The sequence below is a fragment of the Diadema antillarum genome, unplaced genomic scaffold (genome assembly GCF_040938485.1).
Source record: "Diadema antillarum isolate AM-2024a unplaced genomic scaffold, OU_Dant_1.0 scf00000182, whole genome shotgun sequence".
NCBI classification, from domain to species: Eukaryota; Metazoa; Echinodermata; class Echinoidea; order Diadematoida; family Diadematidae; genus Diadema; species Diadema antillarum.
In genome coordinates this window covers 145076-166392 of record NW_027271071.1, presented here as the reverse complement: position 1 = coordinate 166392, position 21317 = coordinate 145076, and the positions used below count along the sequence as shown (strand labels likewise).

The window sequence follows — 21317 nt, the reverse complement described above, 5'->3', positions numbered from 1 at the left end:
GTGGGAAATGTCTTTTGTAGCACCGAGTATATACACAGTATACATGAAGTTACAAATTGCTCTATGACGTTGTCTTTTGTGTGGTTCACATAAAACTAACCTCCTAAGCAAAGATGATAACTGATGTATGCCTAGGTGCTTCAAGTTGACCAGAATAAGAGCACTTTTCATCATCTTTCGGCAGATTGTCGTTATATATCAACACAGGTACAACAATATGCAATCGGTTCACAACAAAGTCCATGTCCAGTTTCAGTATAATGAAATTTTACCGAATAAGTCCATGAAAAATTACCTGACTTTATCAAAAAATGAATAAAAAGAAATATCAAAATAAAACGTAAGGAAGGAACCTTTCTACTGACTACATATAAGTAAAATGTTCCAACATTTATCTATGATTTATTTACATTTACATTTATCACGATCCAATATTACTTTTTATCATTTGCATCCCTTCACATTTAATATTGATCAGTAAAGAATATTTGTCATTCTCTTTCTCTACTGGTTAAAAAAGAAAAATGCACGTAATATACATCATACACTACACTTGGGCTATGATGCAAACATGTAACAGTAAACTGTAACAGGCTATATCCAGGCAAACTTGAGGAACATACACATGCATATTCAATTTTCAGTGTCATTTTAATGGAGGTTATACAATGATGATTTAATTCAGGAAATAAAGACCCAATGTTCTCACTGATTTCTAAATTTCCCCTGTGTCTTTGCTCAAGTTCATTATGTTGTTGAGTTCATCAAACACAGGGGAACCCCATTATAGTGAGGACCTCAGAGCCATGGCAATTGTCTTGTTATGTCAGGGTTCTCATATCAGGATACAATAAGAATGAAGTATATGAGTTGGGACCTGCAAAACTACCTTGTTATAAGAGGGTTTTGTTATATCCAACCTCTTTAAATTGAGGTTCCATCATACTATGAACTCTGTGTGACATCATGAACTCTTGTGACATCAGAGCCATTGCATGGCTCTGATGTCACAATATACAAACATTTGCCACGCGCACTCAACAATTACAAGCGCGTACTTTTGTCACTCATTTTTGTAAACAACTTTAACCAATTGGCTTCACGTACGTACGTACATGGTGGTGGTGACTGTGTGGCTACTCATTCGTCTTCCATGGAAAATGGTTCCATTTCTGTGCTAAATCTAAGAATCTGTGTGGACCACATCTGTTGACATTCGAGGTGTTGTATAAAACAAATAGTGTATGGTCTTTACTCGTGCAGTGGAACCAGATTTCGCACTCGGTGAAAGATGAGGCGCACTATTCAACTCGGCTTTGCCTCGCCTCTATCTTTCACCTTGTGCCAAATCTTATACCACCACACTCGTGACCATCCACTATTTGTATATTATCATCGTCATGTTAAAAAAAAAAGAAGATGTGCTGAGAGACACTGCGAAGTTTACTATACATTCTCACCTCCATATACATGTACATCAAACGCACCGGCTAGAGAAGACTTATGGCTATCTCTTTTTGACTATCAGCAGGAGTACATTTATTGCACGCAGTGATAGAAATGAGTCAAATATGAACTATTTACTACACATATTGCATCATATCACTACATTCTGTTGATTTTGCTTGTATTCTTTTCGAATGACATCAACAACTGAAATTTGGCATCAAGGGTGGTAATGTCCACTGGGACAAATTCCGTGCACAAACAAACGCCGAGATAATGAACGCAAAATTATGCACTACAAGTATACCCTATCCCTGAGCTAAAATATTGTAGAAGAAAATTAGAAAGGAGACACATATAATGCGTCCCCATTTGACCCACAGCTTCACAAACGTTGGCAATTCATGATCTTCCTATCCAGCATATGAACAGAATTTACAACAATATATCGAGACTAACAGTCAAAGAAACACAAATGTAAATACATATACATGTACTTTTTATCACATTATTTGCATTTTGAGACAGCCTAGACATATTGATAGAAGACCGAATACAGAAGTTATAAATTGATAAATGACCCACAAAAATGTACTAACAAATGAAGAATAAGGGCCACCACCTTCATATCATCATTGGTGGTCACGCACATATACAAAGTTAAAATCCGAATGGCAAAAATCCATCTAAACTTATGTGTGACACATCATAATAATCTTACAATCAATGTTCTTTTCACACTCAAATGTCTTTGGAACTCATATAACAGAAGCATACTGTAAAACACGATATTTTCGCAGCATGAAATTTTTGTGAGTCGAGCTGACAGCCTTTTTCCCAGCATCAAATATACGCGAGTTGCCTCTAACATTCAATGTATATCACATGCATTTTACTTTCGCAAATCTTGGCTCTCGCGAACTTTAAATGCATGTGAACATTCCTCGTTTTAAAGTATATAAAAAAAATTCTTCCTCTCTCTGAGATTATATTAGGAAATTTTAGATTTGCAATCGTGGACTTTAAGAGGAATAAAAACCTGTTCTGCGCATGTGCATGACTGCCTATCACTATATAGTTAATATATAGCTATAGCTATGTATATACTTACATAGCTTTCACGACGGTTCTGGGCCATTTTAGCATCGGCTGAAATTCATGACGCAGAGAGCCACTTGATGCAATGATGACAAACAACATGTGGGGGCGCCATTTTACTTTGCATAGGCTGCGTCTTTGTGAAATCTAAAGCTACTTTACAACACAAGGAGGAGAGAGGAGAACAGTCCACACGACTGTCGTCTTAGCGTCCGTGTCACAAATCTAAAGCCCCCTACTGCCAACCCATATGGCAACTTTGATTCTACATTTCAGTATATTTTTCATCCCGCTGACTTTCAGGAATTATATTTGCAATGAAGAATGCAAACAAGTTTTATGATATTTTCAAATATACATTTGAGAATGTCAATTATTGCAAAAGTATAAATATATTCTAAGGAATACTGTCCCTACAAATATCTCTCAATTTTATATTTTCTCATATTTCTTGACAATATATCTCAGCACAAGATTATAAAACAATGCAAGCTATTATTTTATGATGCACATGAAATATCACTTAAATCAAATAATCATGTCAGAGTAAGCATCATTATAAATCTATAGAAGACTTTAAAATTCACATATATCAACAAAAGAAAATACATCATAAAAGAATGAATCTTGGATGTGACCTAGTAGTTTTATAAATCTCACTCTGAAATAGATATCTGCTCCGTAAATCACGGGAGCTTCTACGGTTCTTTTTTTGTGTCTTCTGACGATGCCTCAGCAGCTGCCCCCGATGCAGTCTTGGCATCCTCTGCCTTCTGCTCAGCACCTTTCTCACATAGTGCATCAAACTCCTTCTGCATGATGTAGAGTGATAATGGGAGGGATGTGATGAGAAACATGACAACTATTGCATGAGAGTTTGTGTGTGTGGCTGTGTACCTGTTCATTTTTTCTGCATACACTGTACATATATATATATATATACACATACATATACATGTATATTTACCTACGCCAAGAGAGGAGGTTATGTTTTCGTTACCATTGGTTTGTTTGTTAGTTCGTTAGTTAGTTAGTTTGTTTGTCTGTGTGCAAAATAACTCAAAAAGTAGTTAACGGATTGGGATGAAACTTGCAGGAAAGGTTGAAAATGACAAGAGTAACAAACGATTAACTTTTGGCAGTGATCCGAGAATTTTTGGGGAATTTATGAAGGATTTTTGATATTTTGGCAGGTAGGGTCAATGAACTTGGGAGTTCAATCTGCACGTATTTGAGGTTTGCATGCACGCACTAAAGTGCGTGCTCTAGTTTCTGCTGGGGAGAGGCACGCCGTTCAGCTGAGGGTTTATGACGTAACAAAGGCTTCTATATTGGGAAATCGGGCGACTTTCAGCACACAATGCTATAAGTACGTATGGGTGGAAATCACTGATATCTCTATGGAAGAACAAGATCAGTGGTGGAAATGAGCTGCATGCTTGGCGGAGGTCTGCGCTCTCAGAGTGCTTTTCTAGTTATATACATGTAATGTATAACTAGTAAAATGGAGACTGTTTATATCACAAGATCTATTATCAAGTATACATAATAGGCAGGTGGTCTTTACCTAAAGATTCACTGATGATCATGCATGTAAACTTAGTGAGATAGGAATTTACCTAGTGGACATTATCAACAAGTTGTCTCTGCACACATGGTTCTAATAGTATGCTTGCCATTAAGTACCTGATTGTTCTGTGTACACAGGACTGAATTGAAAATTTCCAGTAGTTTCACCTAGTCTCTGTATGGAATTGTGCTGATTGTCACATAGTTGAGCAGTGTTTTTATGCTGAGAAGTGGTATATGATATGAAGGCATGAAATGTGACTGAGTAATTTATCTTGGTTTGACTGAAAGTTTGATGTTGATTCTTTCTTCAGCCTCAAAAATCATCCATCAAGTTTCGACCTTGTTGCTGAAATGTCTACAGGTTTTGTGGTAGAAAGTGTTGCCACTCATTGAATTTTAGTGGTAACTTTAACATCAAAGTTAAGAGATGCTGGAAAATGGCAAACAATTCAGTTGTCTGTTTTAATTAGTTGTACTGGCAGATATCTCCTCCTCTAAGTGCCTCTGAAGATCATTTTGCAGTTGGGCTACTAGCAGACTTAACTTTCAAACCAGCCTTAGAAGTCTTTGTAACCGACTTTGATGCAGAAGTCACTTTTGTGGTCTTAACGGCAGACTGAGAGGCTGTGGCACTTTTAGCAGTTTGCTTTGTACCAGATTTTGTCCCCCCACTAGCTTTAGATTTCTTGGGGCTAGATTTTTTCGCATGACCAACTTTTGGCACGTTGGTATCGGGCCCTGCTCCTGATGGATTACCAGAAGAAGTTTTGACAACTTTTGTGGACACGTAAGACTTCTTTGCCGTAACATCTGCCAAATTTTTTGAAGCGGACTTTGCGGCGGGCGATTTGGGGGATGCTGTTTTGGAAACAGCTAGTGATGGTGAACCGCTCTTGGCACTCCTGGTAGGAGATTTTGTGGTGGAAACACCGGTAGAGGTCTTGTTAACAGATTTAGACGTAGCTGCCTTGTTAGACATTGCTTTGGTGACTGATTTGGTAGAGCCTCCGCCTTTGCCAACATTACTTGTTCCAGTCTTATTTTTCCCAACCCTCCTGAGCAGGGCATCCAATTCCTTCTACATGGCGTAATGTGAATGTTGGTGGATGGAAAATGTAAAAGGAAATTTACAATATCAAGTCATCATATGGCACTAGTGATGTAGTTTCTACATGTTCATCCTCCATTCTTATACTGAGTAGAAGAAAGGGATAATCATGCACTATGACATTCAAAACTATTTTTCCTCTACTTGAGCATAGAGAAATTATCACAGAAAAGGTATGTGACGGATACAATGATTAAAACAGGAGCAGAATATTTTAGATTCTGGTACATATTGCGAGGACAAAGAGCCATAGGGTAGGAGAAGGAAATAGATTTTAGAAAAAGAAGAAGGAGAAAACAAGGCAAAATACCCTAGTCTTGAGTGCAAGAAAAACAAGACTGGATGCTTCCATGACATCACATCAAACAATAAGCTGTGACCAAACTATGCTAATTACCTTCAAAAAGGTATTTCTTGTGTGCATTTATTTCTTTTTCCTTATTGGGAACAAACCTGGGCCCAAACTCTATCACTACAGTTCTGAATATGACCTGTTTTCCCCAGTTAACTGCTAGTAAATTTTGGACAAATATTTTTCTCTGCTAGCAGTACAGATAAACTAAATAAGGAAGAAAAACAAAAAGATATGAATGTGTGAGCCAGTACCATCCAGTCACTTTAGTCGATTCTACAGAAACGTCTGCTCCCATTTATAGGCTTGTGAATTATTGCTGGGACCAGAGTGTGACATTTGTGGCTAAGGATCGTAAATTTTTCAGAATGAAGGTCAAGCTTACCTTCCAGCCAAGCAGCTCGACGAGTTTCTTACAGCCATCATCACATGATCCAAGGAGGGCCACATCCCTGGTGTGGTGCAATGGGACAGGACAGTGAGAGTAAGGGGGGAGAGAAAGGAGACACTACAGACTAGAAATGTCGCTATGGCGACTGGTATGCCTCCGCCATAATGCATGATTCCCCTAATAGGTCTATAGTACATGTAGACAATGTATGAACACATTTTCACAAAAGTGGCAAAATATCAAAATGACATGTTTGTCACAAATGTGTTGAATGTTTACCTTCCTTGACCTAGGTTGAATTGGATGCATAGGAGAGCATGTGTCTGGGGATTTAAGGACTTTAAGTTCACTTTGACTCTTTCATAAGTTTGTGCATTGAGTAATTTTCAAGGTATGGAGAAAAAGTACAATTTCTGTATTGAATAGTAAATTGTTACCATTTTCATACAGCCTTTGACCCTAAGATTCATAAGAGAATCACTGTCAGGCAGAATTTGCATAAATATGTACGAAGTTTCAAGATAACTTGAGCCACTTCCGAGATATGGAGGAAGAAGTAAGTTTAGCACTTTCACTTGATCTTTGACATTTGACCTTTTTGGGGGAAAAAGACCTTCCCAGAGAATCTCTATTGGGTTATGCATGCATACACCAAGTTAAACTAGAAATGTCGCTATGGCGACTGGTATGCCTCTGCCATAATGCATGGTTCTCCTAATAGGTCTATAGTACATGTGGGTAATTCCATGAAGTTGGGGCAGTGTCCATGTAGCATCGTGATATTTGAAAAATACATTTCAGCATAACTCAATATCAATTATGCTACACATTTATTGTTTGTAGGCTTTACATTTGCATTGAGGCCACACATTTTCCTGGAAATTCTGTGCCATTCAGACTCAATTTTGATCAAGTTATTAAACAATATGTAACGGTGTCCTGTAGCATCGTGACGTGTTCATGTAGCATCGTGAAATTTTAAAATTTGGTCCTAAGAGACAAATTATGGCAATTAGCTTGACCAAAATTTGATCCAATATGCATAGTTACTAGATTAGTCAGATAGCTAAATATCTCAAATTTCCTGTACACAGTTTTAATTTTAAAAGAAAATTACAAAATGTATCACGATGCTATGCGGTGTCCTTTTTTGTGACATTTGGTGGACACCGCGTAGCATAGTGACACATTGTGTAATTTTCTTGTAAAAGTAAAACTGTTGAAAGGAGAGTTAAGATATTTAGCTATCTGACTAATCTAGTAATTATGCATATCATATCAAATTTTGGTCAAGCTAATTGCATTAATTTGTCTTTTAGGACCAGATTTTAACTATCACGATGCTACATGGACACGTCACGATGCTACAGGACACCGTTACATTTTTAAAAAATAACTTCATCAAAATTGAGTCTGAATGGCACAAAATTTCCAGGAAAATGTATGGTCTCAATACAAATTTAAAGCCTATAAAGAATATATGTATAGCATAATTAGTATTGAGCTATGCTAAAATGTCACACTTTGTGCCCCAACTTCACGGAATTATCCATGTAGACAATGTGTGATTACATTTTCACAAAACTGGCAAAATATCAAAATGACAAGTTTGTCACAAATGTGTTGAATGTTCACCTTCCTTGACCTAGGTTTAATTGGATGAATAGGAGAGCATGTATTTGGAGATTTAGGAACTTTAACTTGACTTTGATCCATTCATAAGTTTATGCGCTGAGTAATTTTGAAGGTATGGAGACAAAGTGCAATTTCTGTATTGAATAGTAAATTGTTGCCATTTTCATCTGGCCTTTGACCCTAAAATTCATATTAAGATAATCACTGTCAGACAGAACATGCATAAATATGTAGTAAGTTTCAAGATAATTTGAACCATTTCCCAGATATGGAGGAAACAGTTAGTTCAGCACTTTCACTTGATCTTTGACCTTTTGACCTTTGAGCAAAAAAAAAAAAGAAAAAAAATTAACAGAGAACCTCTATTGGGTAATACATGCATACACCCAGTGCAAAAAAAATAATCCTGCTGGTATTGCATAAATATGAGGGAAATAGTAAAATTTTGAAGTGCTGCCCTTGACCTTTGACCCATGACTTTTGACCCCATGAACCCTAGATTCTCTAGATAATCACTGCCAGTCAGTACATGTGTATATATATATACTATGTTCCATGAAGATACCTTGAACAATTTCCAAGGTACAGAGAAAAAAGTGAAATTTTAGTATTTTTACTTGACCTTTTGACCTTTGACCCCATGACCCCAAACTTTCACCAGAGAATCTTAATTGGGTAATACATGTATACACTAAGTTTCCAGAAAATATCTTCAGGCAATGCATAGATATGGAGGAAATAGTGAAATTTTATGTATTAGACCTTGACCTTTTGACCTTTGACCTTGAGCATGTGCACCCAAAAGTTGATAGGCACAACTTCACCACCTAATACACATACATGCCAAGTTTCATTAGGATAACTCAAAAGGTTTTTTAGTTACGCTTGCCACAAAATTCATTACGGACGGACGGAAGGACAGACGGACAACCCGAAAACATAATGCCTCCGGCACGACTTCGTGGCGGAGGCATAAAAAACTAGAAATGTCGCTTTGGCAACTGGTATGCCTCCGCCATAATGCATGATTTTCCCAATAGGTCTAGATAGTACATGTGGACAATGTGTAATTACATTTTCACAAAATTGGCAAAATATTGAAATAACAAATTTGTCACAAATGTGTTGAATGTTCACCTTCCTTGACCTAGGTTTAATTGGATGAATAGGAGAGCATGTATCTAGGGATTTAAGGACTTTAACTTGACTTTGACCCATTCATATATTTAGGCATTGAGTAATTTTCAAGGTACAGGTGTGGAGAATTGGTGTGAATTTCTGAATTGAATAGTAAATTGTTACCATTTTCATCTGGCCCTTGACCCTAAAATTCGTAAGATAATCACTTTCAGGTAGAACATGCATAATATGTACTAAGTTTCAAGATAACTTGAGCCACTTCCGAGATATGGAGGAAAAAGTTAGTTCAGCACTTTCACTTGATCTTTGACCCTTTGACCTTTGAGGCAAAAAAAGAAAAAAAAACTTTCCAGAGAATTTCTAATAGGTTACACATGCATACACCAAGTGTAAAAAAAATAACCCTGCTGGCATTGCATAAATATGAGGGAAATAGTAAAATTTTGAAGTGTTGCACTTGACCTTTGACCTTTGACCACATGACCCAAACTTTCACCAGAGAATCTTAATTGGGTAATACATCTATACACTAAGTTTCAAGAAAATATCTTCAGGCATTCAATAGATATGGTGGAAATAGTGAAATTTTATGTATTTGACCCTGACCTTTTGACCTTTGACCTTTGACCTCATGACCCAAACTTTCACCAGAGAATTTTAATTGGGTAATACATGTATACACTAAGTTTCAAGAAAATATCTTCAGGCATTCAATAGATATGGTGGAAATAGTGAAATTTTATGTATTTGACCTTGACCTTTTGACCTTTGACCTTGAGCATGTGCACCCAAAAGTTGATAGGCACAACTTCACCCCCTAATACACATACATGCCAAGTTTCAGTAGGATACCTCAACAGGTTTTGATAGTTACCTTGTCCACAAAATTCATTACGGACGGACGGAAGGACGGACGGACGGACGGAAGGACGGACGGACGGAAGGACGGACGGACGGACGGACGGACGGACGGACGGACGGACGGACAACCCGAAAACATAATGCCTCCGGCACCACTTCGTGGCGGAGGCATAAAAATAATCCTGCTGGCATTGCATAAACATGAGGGAAATAGTAAAATTTTGAAGTTTTGCCCTTGACTTTTGACCCCTGACCTTTGACCCCATGAACCCCAAATTCCCTAGATAATCACTGCCAGTCAGTATATGCATATATACTATGTTCCATGAAAATATCTTGAACAATTTCCACGATAGGGAGAAAAAAAGTGAAATTTTAACACTTTCACTTGACCTTTTGACCTTTGACCTTAAGACCCAAAACTTTTACCAGAGAATCCTAATTGGGTAATACATGTATACACTAAGTTTCAAGAAAATATCTTCAGGCACTGCATAGATATGGGGGAAATAGTGAAATTTTAAGCATTTGACTTTGACCTTTTGACCTTGAGCATGTGCACCCAAAAGTTGATAGGCACAACTTCACCCCCTGATACACATACATGCCAAGTTTCATTAGGATACCCCAAAAGGTTTTTTAGTTACGCTGTCCACAAAATTCATTACAGACGGATGGAAGGATGGACAACCTGAAAACATAATGCCTCCGGCACCACTCTGTGGCGGAGGCATAAAAACGATGGGGACAAAGAGGGAGAGAGGAGACATTTAATACAATGAGTGAGGGAGATTACAGGAGCGAGAGATTTTTCTTTACTGTAAAAGGACAAGTTCACCTTTACATACATGTGGATTGAGTGAATGAAGCAATATCAGGAGAACACATCAGTGGAAAATTTGAAGATATAAGCAAATATAAAGAGAATTCAACAAAACTTCATTTTTTATGAAAAGTACACAGTCCCTTGACTTGTTACTGACATAATTATGTTAAGGGCAATATCAAGCTCCCTGCTTTTTGAAAGAGGTAGAGTCAAGTGCTCTTTCATCGTGCTCAAAAAGTGAAAAATATGTTGAATTCTCTTTATACACTCAGCAAAAAAAGAAAGTAAACGCTTTTTCAAGTTTATATTTCTCATAGAATATTGGCTGAAAGCTAATGTATTTTATACCATATTAAAGGTAATTTAATTGGCTATCAACCTGGTAGGTCAACAAAAAGGGAAACTTCACGCATGAGTGAACACGTTTGTTTTTCTCTTCCAGGGCACAAAAGTAAAAATTGCAAAACTGAACAAGTTGTCATTCATGCGTATGTGCTCTTCTATAGAACATTAAGAACAAACAACAAATTTCACACAAAACGAAACATGAATTAAGTTGCAAAAATAAACCTTTGATCTCTATGATATTTTTAAAGCCCAAATGATTAATGAAAGCTAAAAAATAATGGAGGAAAATAAAGAATCTTATGTCAAATCTAAATTCAAATGAAATAAGAGAAGTGATTATTAACTAAAATGGAAATTAGGAAATTAGGAAATTGTAAATATTGTTTGGTTCTTGAATTTGTCTCATGAATTCTTAAAACACTACATTAAAAGAAATAGATAAAAACATTCTGCTCATTCAATCATCTGTGTGCTTATTATTCCCTACGTCATTTGAAGTTTGATTTGACAGAAAATTCTTATTTTCCCCCTTTAGTTTCCCACTTTGCTTTTCTTAGAGGTTATAAAGAGATAAAGAGAAGGAAAACTTGTTTTTGCTATTTCATTCATGTCTCTCATTGTGTTAAACTGGTCTTTTGTTGTTAATGTTATCGTGAAGGGCATTTGCAAATGAAAGAGAACATGTCAATTTTTGCAATTTTTAATTTTGTGCCTTGGAGGACAAAAACGAATGTGCTCACTCATGCGTAAAGTTTTCTTTTCAATCAACCTATGAGCTTAGTAGGCAATTAAATTACCTTTAATATGGTATATAATACATTGATTTTCATCAAAATCTTCTATGAAAATTATGAACTCAAAAAAGTGTTTACTTTCTTTTTTTTTGCTGAGTGTATTTGATTTCATATATTTCTACCAGGCATTTGAATGTTCGAAACTCACCTGTACTTGTTATCAGAATCAAAGTCCATCCCACTTCCCATACCAAGCATCATCATCAGGGGATCAGTCTGTGGTGTAATGAGCACAAAGAATGTTTAAGTCTGAGTGATGTATGAGGTATCATAATCTTGATTATCATCACAAATCTTGTAAATACTCCTGGCTACTGTTTCGCAAAACTCGTTATCAGTAACAACTGCCACATTTCCATGACAAATTTGCTCTCAGCCAATCAGATGCAAGGTTTTCAGTAGCTTATAACAACTAGCATTACTTGTTTTTGATAACAAGTTTTATGAAACGGGGCCCCGATTGCTCATGATTACGAACAAAAATATTGTTGCCTGCCCGGCAGAAGGGCCCTAAGGCTTGCACAATGTAACCTTGCTAGGGCCCTTCTGTCGGGCACGTGACAATTATTAATATGCATTCACTATGGTGGCATTTAGGATTGATGTACATTTTTGTAGTACATCACAGATGAAGACTTCTCAGTGTCACTTAAGGTAAAATTAAAAATTACGATACCAATCAAATTTACGTGTATGTTACCAGATCTAATTGGAACTCAATAATGTTTCATATCAAAGTTATAATTTCCATTTCCACAACTCAAGAAAAATTTCCTTCTGGCTGACACTAACCTTGTAAAACAGATATCTCTGCTTTCATCCACACACTGCTTGTCTATACATATATCATAGTATTCATGCATTGAATTAAAATGTTACAAAGTACTGTTGTTTACCTGTCCTGTCTTTTCATTGTTTATCAGCACCCTTGGGGTTGTCTCAGGCACTCTGTGGTAATATGAAAACATCAAAACAAATTGAATCTTTTAGTATATACACTGTAATATTTTCATGACAGCATTTATGATGCCATTAAATCCTTAGAATGGGAATTTTAAGTATGGTTTGTCACCTGGTCTCTATCTTTATTCACAAAGTGTGAACAAAGATACTTTTGCATTTATGAGTTCATCCTACAAAAAGAAGTGTTTCTATGCAGCTGCAATATCAGCACCTTAGTTTGAATTTATTCTATGATACCCAAGTAGATGAAATGTCTGATAACCAGCATGTTCTTTAGTTTGGTAACAAAAATTTAACCAGGATGCAAATTATCATTCAAAACAAACTGGCAAACAAAAAACCATCTCAAAGTGTGGATGGTAGAGCACACACAAGAAATGTAACGCGGTGGCGGCTTTTCATTCAATAAAAGGTGGAACATTGGGGGCACGAGAATATGACTATGCTAAACCTCTGTACAAAATCCATCAAGAATTGTAGCTAGTAGAGCAAATATAAGCAGACCCTATAAAATCAAACTTTTTTGGCAGACAAAGATACAACAAGTGAGGGCGCTAACACCATAATGAGCAGGAAGATATTATAATAAATGATAAACAATCATACCACATTTAAATAGAATCTGTAAGGAAATATGGCCACTAACATGCACAAAAAAGGGACTTGGCAGGATAACACTGCTGAAATCCAAGGTATCCTCCCAGAAGACGTACTGGGGGATACATGTACTTCTTATATACAGGTAGCTCTTTGTATGAACACAAAAGTCCTGGCACATATCTACAATTTCTCTCATGGCAACAAGTTGAAGGTGCATAGACCCGTGGGTGTGGGGGCGCTGTTGGATGATACTGCCGATCACAGTAGCATTGATACATAGATTGCTGAAGATTAGCTATCCTCAAGTGTAAAGCGCGTAGGTGTTGCTAGGTAACGTTGCCTTCGTTGTCTTCTCTGCGCATCACACAGTCTCTAGTGATGCCAGGGTGTATGCTTATGTGCTTCTTAGTACGACGTCACAAAAGAAGTTTGCTAAAGCTGTCATCCCCCTCAGCCGAATCATGAGCCGAACTGTGATCGGACCACTTACTACAGTGGATCGGACTTGTGGAAATGGGTCAACGCGTAAGCGCTAAAGAGGTCGATAGCATAGGTCTCCACTGGAAACTTGCGCCTAGCGCCCGCGTACACATTCGACTAAACCACCGGGTCCATGTGCCTTTAATCATGATTAATACCAGGTATTTCATCTTCTACATTTGACACTGATGTGACAGGTGCCACAGTTTCAGACATCTCTTTTTTTTAATAGCAGCATCATTTGTTACTTACTTGTCAATCAGTGATGCAAATGGCTGCACAACTAGTGATGTCCCCATCACTAGTAATAAGTCACACTTTGGGAAATCCTTGTGAACAAAATACACAGAAAAGAAGACTGTCGGAAAGGAACTTTCATGAAGCTGTCAAACTTGGAGAGAGACAGGACAACAACAGCACTGCTACTACTAGTAATCTGAAACTACCAGTATTGTTAAAACTGTCTTGTGTTTGTGAATCCACATAAAACATTCTAAGAGTGTCATCACAAGTAGTAGTCTTTAACCCGTTGAAGACGAGTCCCGACTATACTCGGGCAAGTGTCTATGGGAAATGCATGTTGTAGCAAAATCAAACTGTCCTCAACGGGTTAAAGTAAAAAATAACAAATCTATCTCTCTATGTACATGAATAATAAATTTCTGACGAGCGTTATCACGGACATGTGACTAAGACGGATATCCTGAGGTTTCCTAGGTATCTAAAATGACTCACTGACAATAGCACTGTCACAGTTTTCTTTGAACTTCACTGATTTTGCTCAAATTGCCACTTATCTGTTGCTCTGATCTCATTCAACATAGCTTTCTCTTGAGGATAACACAGCCTTCTTCAATAAAAGCACACTTCCTCATCGAGACTTCAGAGGGGGAGATAGGTTAATAGCCTCTACTCCTGGCACAATGGTATAACCAACCAGTCCTTAGCATGCAAAAACACCCATTTCCAACATTTATTTCAGGAGCCCTTTTTTGTACTACTGCATGGTAGGCCACGGTGTGCATAGCACATTGTAAAAGTGGAAATTTTTGCATATATTTGCGACATGGAACTGGTACGAAAAGAAAAGTTCCCAAATCTTTTGCTTGTTATCTTTGCAAGCACACTGAATGCACACTTAAATTATGCAATCAGGTAGCTAACAACAGGTCTTTTGCCAGATTAGGCTGCACTCGTGTTTCAGTATGTGTACGATTTTGTTCTTCTGAATTCAGGGATACCGGTAGTTGCAACATTGACTGCATAAACTTTAAAGGTTTGTAGGGGATAACTGTTACCAATATGTTATTTGAAGTTTTCTTTATGTTCACTAGTCCTGTATAGTGTGTGAATATGCTGTTGTAATGCAGACCAGTTACCTTTTACAGCATATGCTGCCAAAGCCTTTAACAGCTACAATTGTATGGCAGCAGTGACCTGCTTGAAGCAGTCACTCAACTGCCATGTTGTCTGCGAAATTAAAAACAAGCATAATTCAACTTATGCAGCCGAGCACAAAATATCATTGTGCAAAAATTTCCACTTTTAATGGTATGTTGTGACTTTAAAGGAAGACTTACCTGCATCACAAGTGGGAAGAACTTGACCGGGAGGGACTCACCGAAGAAGACGATGTCTACTCAAAGAACATGAAAACCAGAAAGACATATGAAGAGTTTGGTTGCAAATTGAGTTAACTCCATTTTTGTTGATTTGAGATATATTGAGACAGAAATATTAAATAATAAGAAAATAAAGGGCAATTTTAATCAGAAATATGAGAATATTCCTCGTTATATTAGAAAAGAGGTACATGGTGCATCACTGGAAAGGTTTTATTTTGCCCTATTTGATAATTGACTCAATTTAGAATGTTGCTTGATGCATTTTGTGATCAAACTCTTCATAATATAAATTAAACTATAAAATAGTGTTGTGGAAAAACAAAAAGATTATAAGAAACCAAGATTATTCTACTATGGAAATGGTTGGCAGAATCAAATAAAATCCATGTGATTCTCATCTCAAATTGACTATAAATTCACAACTTACAATTGTAATACAAAACACTGGAAACTAGAAATAATGACTCGGTTACTAACTCTCAAACTCATTTTGATGTATTCCTTAGTATTTCCATGTTTTACATTTCCAACATAGATGAATATGATTATTACCTATACAAGATAGTTTTACTGGGCAATTGTAGTTGGTATTTTGATTGATCAGGAAACCACCAGTTTCCGGCGGGCAATATTAGTGGGTATTTTTCTTCTTGCAGGTTTCACCATTAACTTTACATGTAAACATTCCGGTCAATCACCAAGGTATGCACAAACCACTAACATCTGGGCACTTGAGCTCCCGATGATGAAAATTTGCTGTTGACGAGAGTTTCTCACACAGAGGTTTTGCAATGTAGAGCAAATTCCCATACGTTAACGCGTAAAATTAGAGGACGATCGCTGCACCGTATGTAGGCATGCGTCTGACTGTGTGCGCTGGCTGTTATGCGCACAGCATACCTGAGTTTTGCGACAGAGGGCAAATTCCCATACGTTAGCACGTAAAAATAGAGGATGATCGCTGCGACTGTGAGAGCTGAAAATCACTTTGGTGAGCCGGCTGTTACGTTCACTGCATACCTGAATTAGGCATAGGATTGTGTGCACGCAGGCGCATGTTGGTGTAGTTGAGCGCAGTGGTGTAGGGTTCGACCTGGCGCCGAGTGGAAATTTGTTACCGTAAATCAGAAAGTTTACATTGTAATGATCGAAGTTACCGCTCAAGATGCGTAAAATTGGTAATAACAATGATATGGACTGTCTACTTTCAGGGGATTCAACATGAATTGCCCTCACTAGAATTGTATTTCCCTAGTCTTCAACTCAAGCGATAGAATTCTAGTCAGGCAATAAATGTTGTATCCCCCTCAAGGCCAATCCACATTATATAAATGTTCTGCATAGAACTGTGAAATCACATATCAAGTATGTATATCTGCTACATTTGACACAAAACTATAAAATCAGGTTACTTATACATGCACTTATATGGTTAAAAACTATTCACCTTTTCCAATTCTTTTCTCATCTTCACTCTGTTTTACATTTATCAGTGTTTGCCAGTTCAGAAAAAGCTGTGGGAGAACCTCACACAAACCACCTATGTGTCATGAAGATTAATATTTGCTTGAATATGGCATGCACAAAGTTACATAATATACAGTATCTGTTTAGCAGTTTGTTAATCACTTAACCTATTCAGGGGTGTTTGTGGTTTCTATGGGGTACCATGAATTACACTGAGATTTAAATGTTACATATGAATGAGGTGTTGGACACGGTAGTTTCACTGCTTATGAGTATGACCCCTACCCATTCCATAGATTGATATAGGGGCATGGACTTCATGGTGGTAACTCACCTGGCTTTACTACACCACCGGTTTCACATGCCTTGCACTTTGGCACCAAGTCCGCCATGATTTTTTCTGAAAGAAAAAAAAAACAAAAACATCAATCTGATTAGAAAATTCATATATTTCCTATTCCATACATTTTACATGGCAGACATTATGGAAATAGGCACTTAAAATCAAAAGACAATTCACAACGTATGGTGTACATTCATGTAGTATACAGCTTGCTGGTTCTTGTACAAATCATACTTGTTACTACCCTCCGAACAGCAACATCACCCTGTATAAGAAGGAACTTTGACAAGAAAATGCAAAATGTCTGCAGGACGATTAAATTACATGAATTACGCCAAAACCAATGTGTGATCATGTCTTCATGTATGTGAGACAGTCCATACTTACACAAAAATTTCTTCTCTAGACATCAGATTTTTTTTTTTCCTTTTGCAGTTTTCTCATTGTCTCCCTTTTCAAGGAGCTAAAGAGGGAGCACAAAGCCATGCAGACACACACACATACACACAACAGACAGACAAACATAAACTCACACACACAGACACACATCCAATGAGGGATTGCACTCCCAAATAATGGCCCCACAATTCTTTTACAATTATCTAATTCAGATTTTAAGATTAAGAGTAACACTGAGGTTAGTTTTAAAACATCACGCAAGGACCTGTATGATGTGTCAAATGTTTTGAGTGACTCACATGGAGTTGGCTGTTAAGGCCACGCAGCCCAAGGGTGGTGGAAAAGTTCCCCATTTTTATCAAACAATTTCTTTATTCTCAATTTTCTGAACCTACAATACCCATTTTTATGTTGGTAGTTATTAGACCAACATTAAAGTTTTAAGCTTCTTCGATATCTTTACCCAAGGTTGGTCAAGGAACGACGAATGTAGTATATGGGCATTTATCTGCTGCATAACTATTCAAATCAATTTTCTGTCCATTCATCATGGTTACAAGCTCATGAACAAAATATCCTTGGGCTTTAACTGAACATGACACAAAGTCCGCATCTGTTTTCAATTTCCTACCTCTCATCCATTCCTCTGAGTACTCCTTCCTGCAGTCGGCGTTCAAACAGTGTCCCACATGGAAAGAACCGTGTGCCTCCATTATCTTGTCATCTGGCACCCCTGCGACCCTGTCTAGAGTGTCAATGTTCTAGACAATACACAAAAACGAGCCAAATGTTGGAAAAATGTAGATTCATATGGAAACTGCTAGCTCATGTATTTTTTTTTTTTCACTGGTGATGGGAAGTATAATACATTACGAGCATGAAGCAGCAATGGTATCAGTCTTGCGTTTTAAGATGCTGACTTCATATTGCAGCAAGCCAACTGAATCAGAATGGGTGTGCCTGCATATTGAAGCCCCATCAATAAATAATAATAAATATCATTTATAAAGCGCTTATTACAACGTTTCTAAGTGCTGAAGAAAAAATTGGAAAAATAGATTCAAATTTTTTTTTTCAAGGATGTTTTATGTAACTACTGCAACATTGAATGTTGACTGCTAAATGATTTCCCCAAGTGGTCCCTTAACCTGATGAAGCATAGTCCCAAGTATACTCAGGCAAATGTCTAAGGGAAACATGTGCTACAGCAAGAATCAGCTCATCCTCAACAGGTCAAAAATTTACCTACCGGTAATTAGCAGATGTGTATCAAAGCTAATAATGACATTGACATAACTAATAATCATAATATTCATCTATTTATCTATCAGTTTATTTATTTCATTTTATTTATACATATTCATATAACCTGGGATGGGTTAAACAAGTTTAAAATCTTACACTGCTTTCAAATGATGGTAAGCTTTAATACAGACAAAGCAATGACATCGTCTCCTCTATTTGTAGGCATGGAAGTTGTCTTCTCTGTAATTGAGGGGAAGACAATTGCTCGGATCCACAATATCTAAATTTACTAAAGTATGCAGGGGTTGGATACCTCCCCCCCCCCCCTTTTTTTTTTAGCAAGCTATTAAAATCATGTGTTTCTACTGACTTTCATTCCATTTCAATACTTGTGACGATGCAACATTGGAAAAGCATCTAGTAAGCGTTATTATGAACAGTACCAGTACCCGAGACAAAAGTTTGCATGAAATGGGAGTACAGGTATGTAATACAACAGATCTATCTGGTCAAACATGAGGAATGTAGAGTTAATTAGGGGGAAAGATGGAACAGCTGAGTCGCACAAACCTGTGTGAAGTGTCGTAGTAAGAGCCCCTTTTCGTGGAGGAGACGAATGAAGAAATGGCAAGGTGTTGGATGAAACTTGCCAGGAAACAGCTCCTTACTCAGCGTGAAGAAAGGTTCTGGATTCTCCTGTTTCAATTCAGGAATAAAGAGACAAACACACAAAATACACACACACACACACACACACACACACACACACACACACACACACACACACACACATAAATCATGATTTTAGGTTGATGGTCATTTATGTGATGCTGTGCAAACACAAGAAATGTCTGTGCAGTTTCACAAAGAGATGATGAAAAAGTGGTGCATGGATTATGAATGCAAATAGATGATACAATAGTCTTTATTTGCTGAACAAAACCCCAAAGAAATTAAAGAAACACAACAAGAGGACAGGTTTCTCTGAATTCAGAAAGAGTCTATACTTCACTAAACATTTAAGGTCCAACACTCTACAAAATTTTGTTTACATTTACACATACGAAATTTTATCCAGAACTGTTCTCATTCCATGAACTTATTGACAACACACATTCTCAATTTACAATATGACATGTTGACCATTAAAATCATCTTTTTCTTCATTTAATCCCAATTACTTTGAGTAGAATACACCAGTCCACATCTCCTTACCTGGAAAAAGCCAATCTCAAATATTGCCTGTGGATTGGGAAGGTTATACTTTTGAAGGTTGTCATAGAGACCAGTCCCCGGGCTCCTAAAGTCTGGGATCCCAGCAGCTATTAATTACGGAGCATGGACAGAGAGCAAGAAATAAAAAGCATTTCTAGGTCAAAACATACATGAATACAAACATCAAACACACAAACAAATCTAATGCAACCAACAGAGGGAAAGAATTTAGTGTGATATGGGCCATTCTCCTGTCTTGGGTTCCTTTTCATAAAACTTGTTTTCAGTGACAATTGCCACATTTCTGTGACAATTTTGCTCTCAGCCAATCAGACGCAAGGATTTCAGTAGCTTGTAAGAACTATCACAACTTGTCACTGATAACAAGTTTTATGAAACAGGGCCCTGGAGTAACATAATTATCATTGAAATACTATTCATAGTAAATTAATAGGAATTTTTTTATGTAATTTTAGAAATACTTATGATGATGAAGACTATTCTGTGACTACAAAGGGCGAAAAGTGATAGTAATGATAACGCTAGGTAATACATATCCATCACTAACTATAACCATCAGGACCATCATCACCAGGAAAAATAATCTGAATATGAAATACTATATTGATAAGACAATTTTATCAGCCTGTTTTCACTTTACAGGTTTGTCAGATGTACGTGTATTGCATTGGAAAGCACAATGGGGCAAAATATACATTGCATATATTTAAACTATTTCTGTAGAGAAAAATGCTTTATCACACAAGGGCAGTCCTTTCATTATGCACACAAGGTGGATATAAACAGAGTAATGCATATGTTAGTATAAAAAGCAAAACAGACAATCTACATAATAATTTCAATCTTGCACTGATATACTTACATGTAGAGATTCCTGCACCGCTCATGACAATGATATTCTTGCCTGTAATGATGATATCATTAAAAACAGAAACATTACTTTGATAAATGTAAAATCTATACAGTGCACTCCCATTACAACGAACACGATTATAATGACATTTCGTTATAACGAAGTAAAACTTCTGGTCCCAAAATTATCGGCATTAAAGTCTATGGTACAAAATTTGCTTACAACGAACACGGTTATAGCAAAATTTTCGCTATAATGAAGTCTTTTCCGAGCACCACTAACAAAGAAAAACAAAAGAAATGTACTCCGTTATAACGAATTGAGGATCGCTTTCGAAAATACATTATAGCAGAACAAGCATTTATAGCGTCTCTGCATGGGCAAACGCGTCACATCACTGTGTGTTCGCTTGGTGTGTCACGCACAGTTTCCAAGTTGAACTTGCATTATTGTAATACAATAATCTGAAATTGAATAACTATTTGTTTTATTGTTCACAAAGCTCTCCAGTGTATGACGAGTGTTCAACAAACTG

General features: G+C 37.0%; 1 protein-coding gene across 1 annotated transcript; it reads right to left on the bottom strand.

Moving 5' to 3' along the window:
* Positions 1-479: 479 nt before the first annotated feature.
* On the bottom strand, positions 480-20827 carry LOC139723155 (NAD-dependent protein deacetylase sirtuin-2-like). The gene is made up of 11 exons (XM_071634416.1): positions 20792-20827; positions 19909-20015; positions 19264-19389; positions 18080-18209; positions 17041-17106; positions 15195-15250; positions 13867-13943; positions 12468-12519; positions 11720-11787; positions 5962-6028; positions 480-3356 (listed from the first exon to the last, which is right to left on the bottom strand). The coding sequence occupies exons 1-11, from the start codon at positions 20814-20816 to the stop codon at positions 3243-3245; spliced, it is 888 nt and encodes a 295-aa protein (XP_071490517.1). The 5' UTR covers positions 20817-20827; the 3' UTR covers positions 480-3242.
* Between the last annotated feature and the right edge of the window lie 490 nt (positions 20828-21317).

Coding starts and splice junctions, on each gene's coding strand:
- LOC139723155 (XM_071634416.1), bottom strand. CDS start 20,816: ATGAGCGGTGCAGGAATCTCTACAT. Junction 19,390..19,908: donor TTGAGATTGGCTTTTTCCAG/GTAAGGAGATGT, acceptor GAATTGAAACAG/GAGAATCCAGAACCTTTCTT. Junction 18,210..19,263: donor TACTACGACACTTCACACAG/GTTTGTGCGACT, acceptor TGTATTGTCTAG/AACATTGACACTCTAGACAG.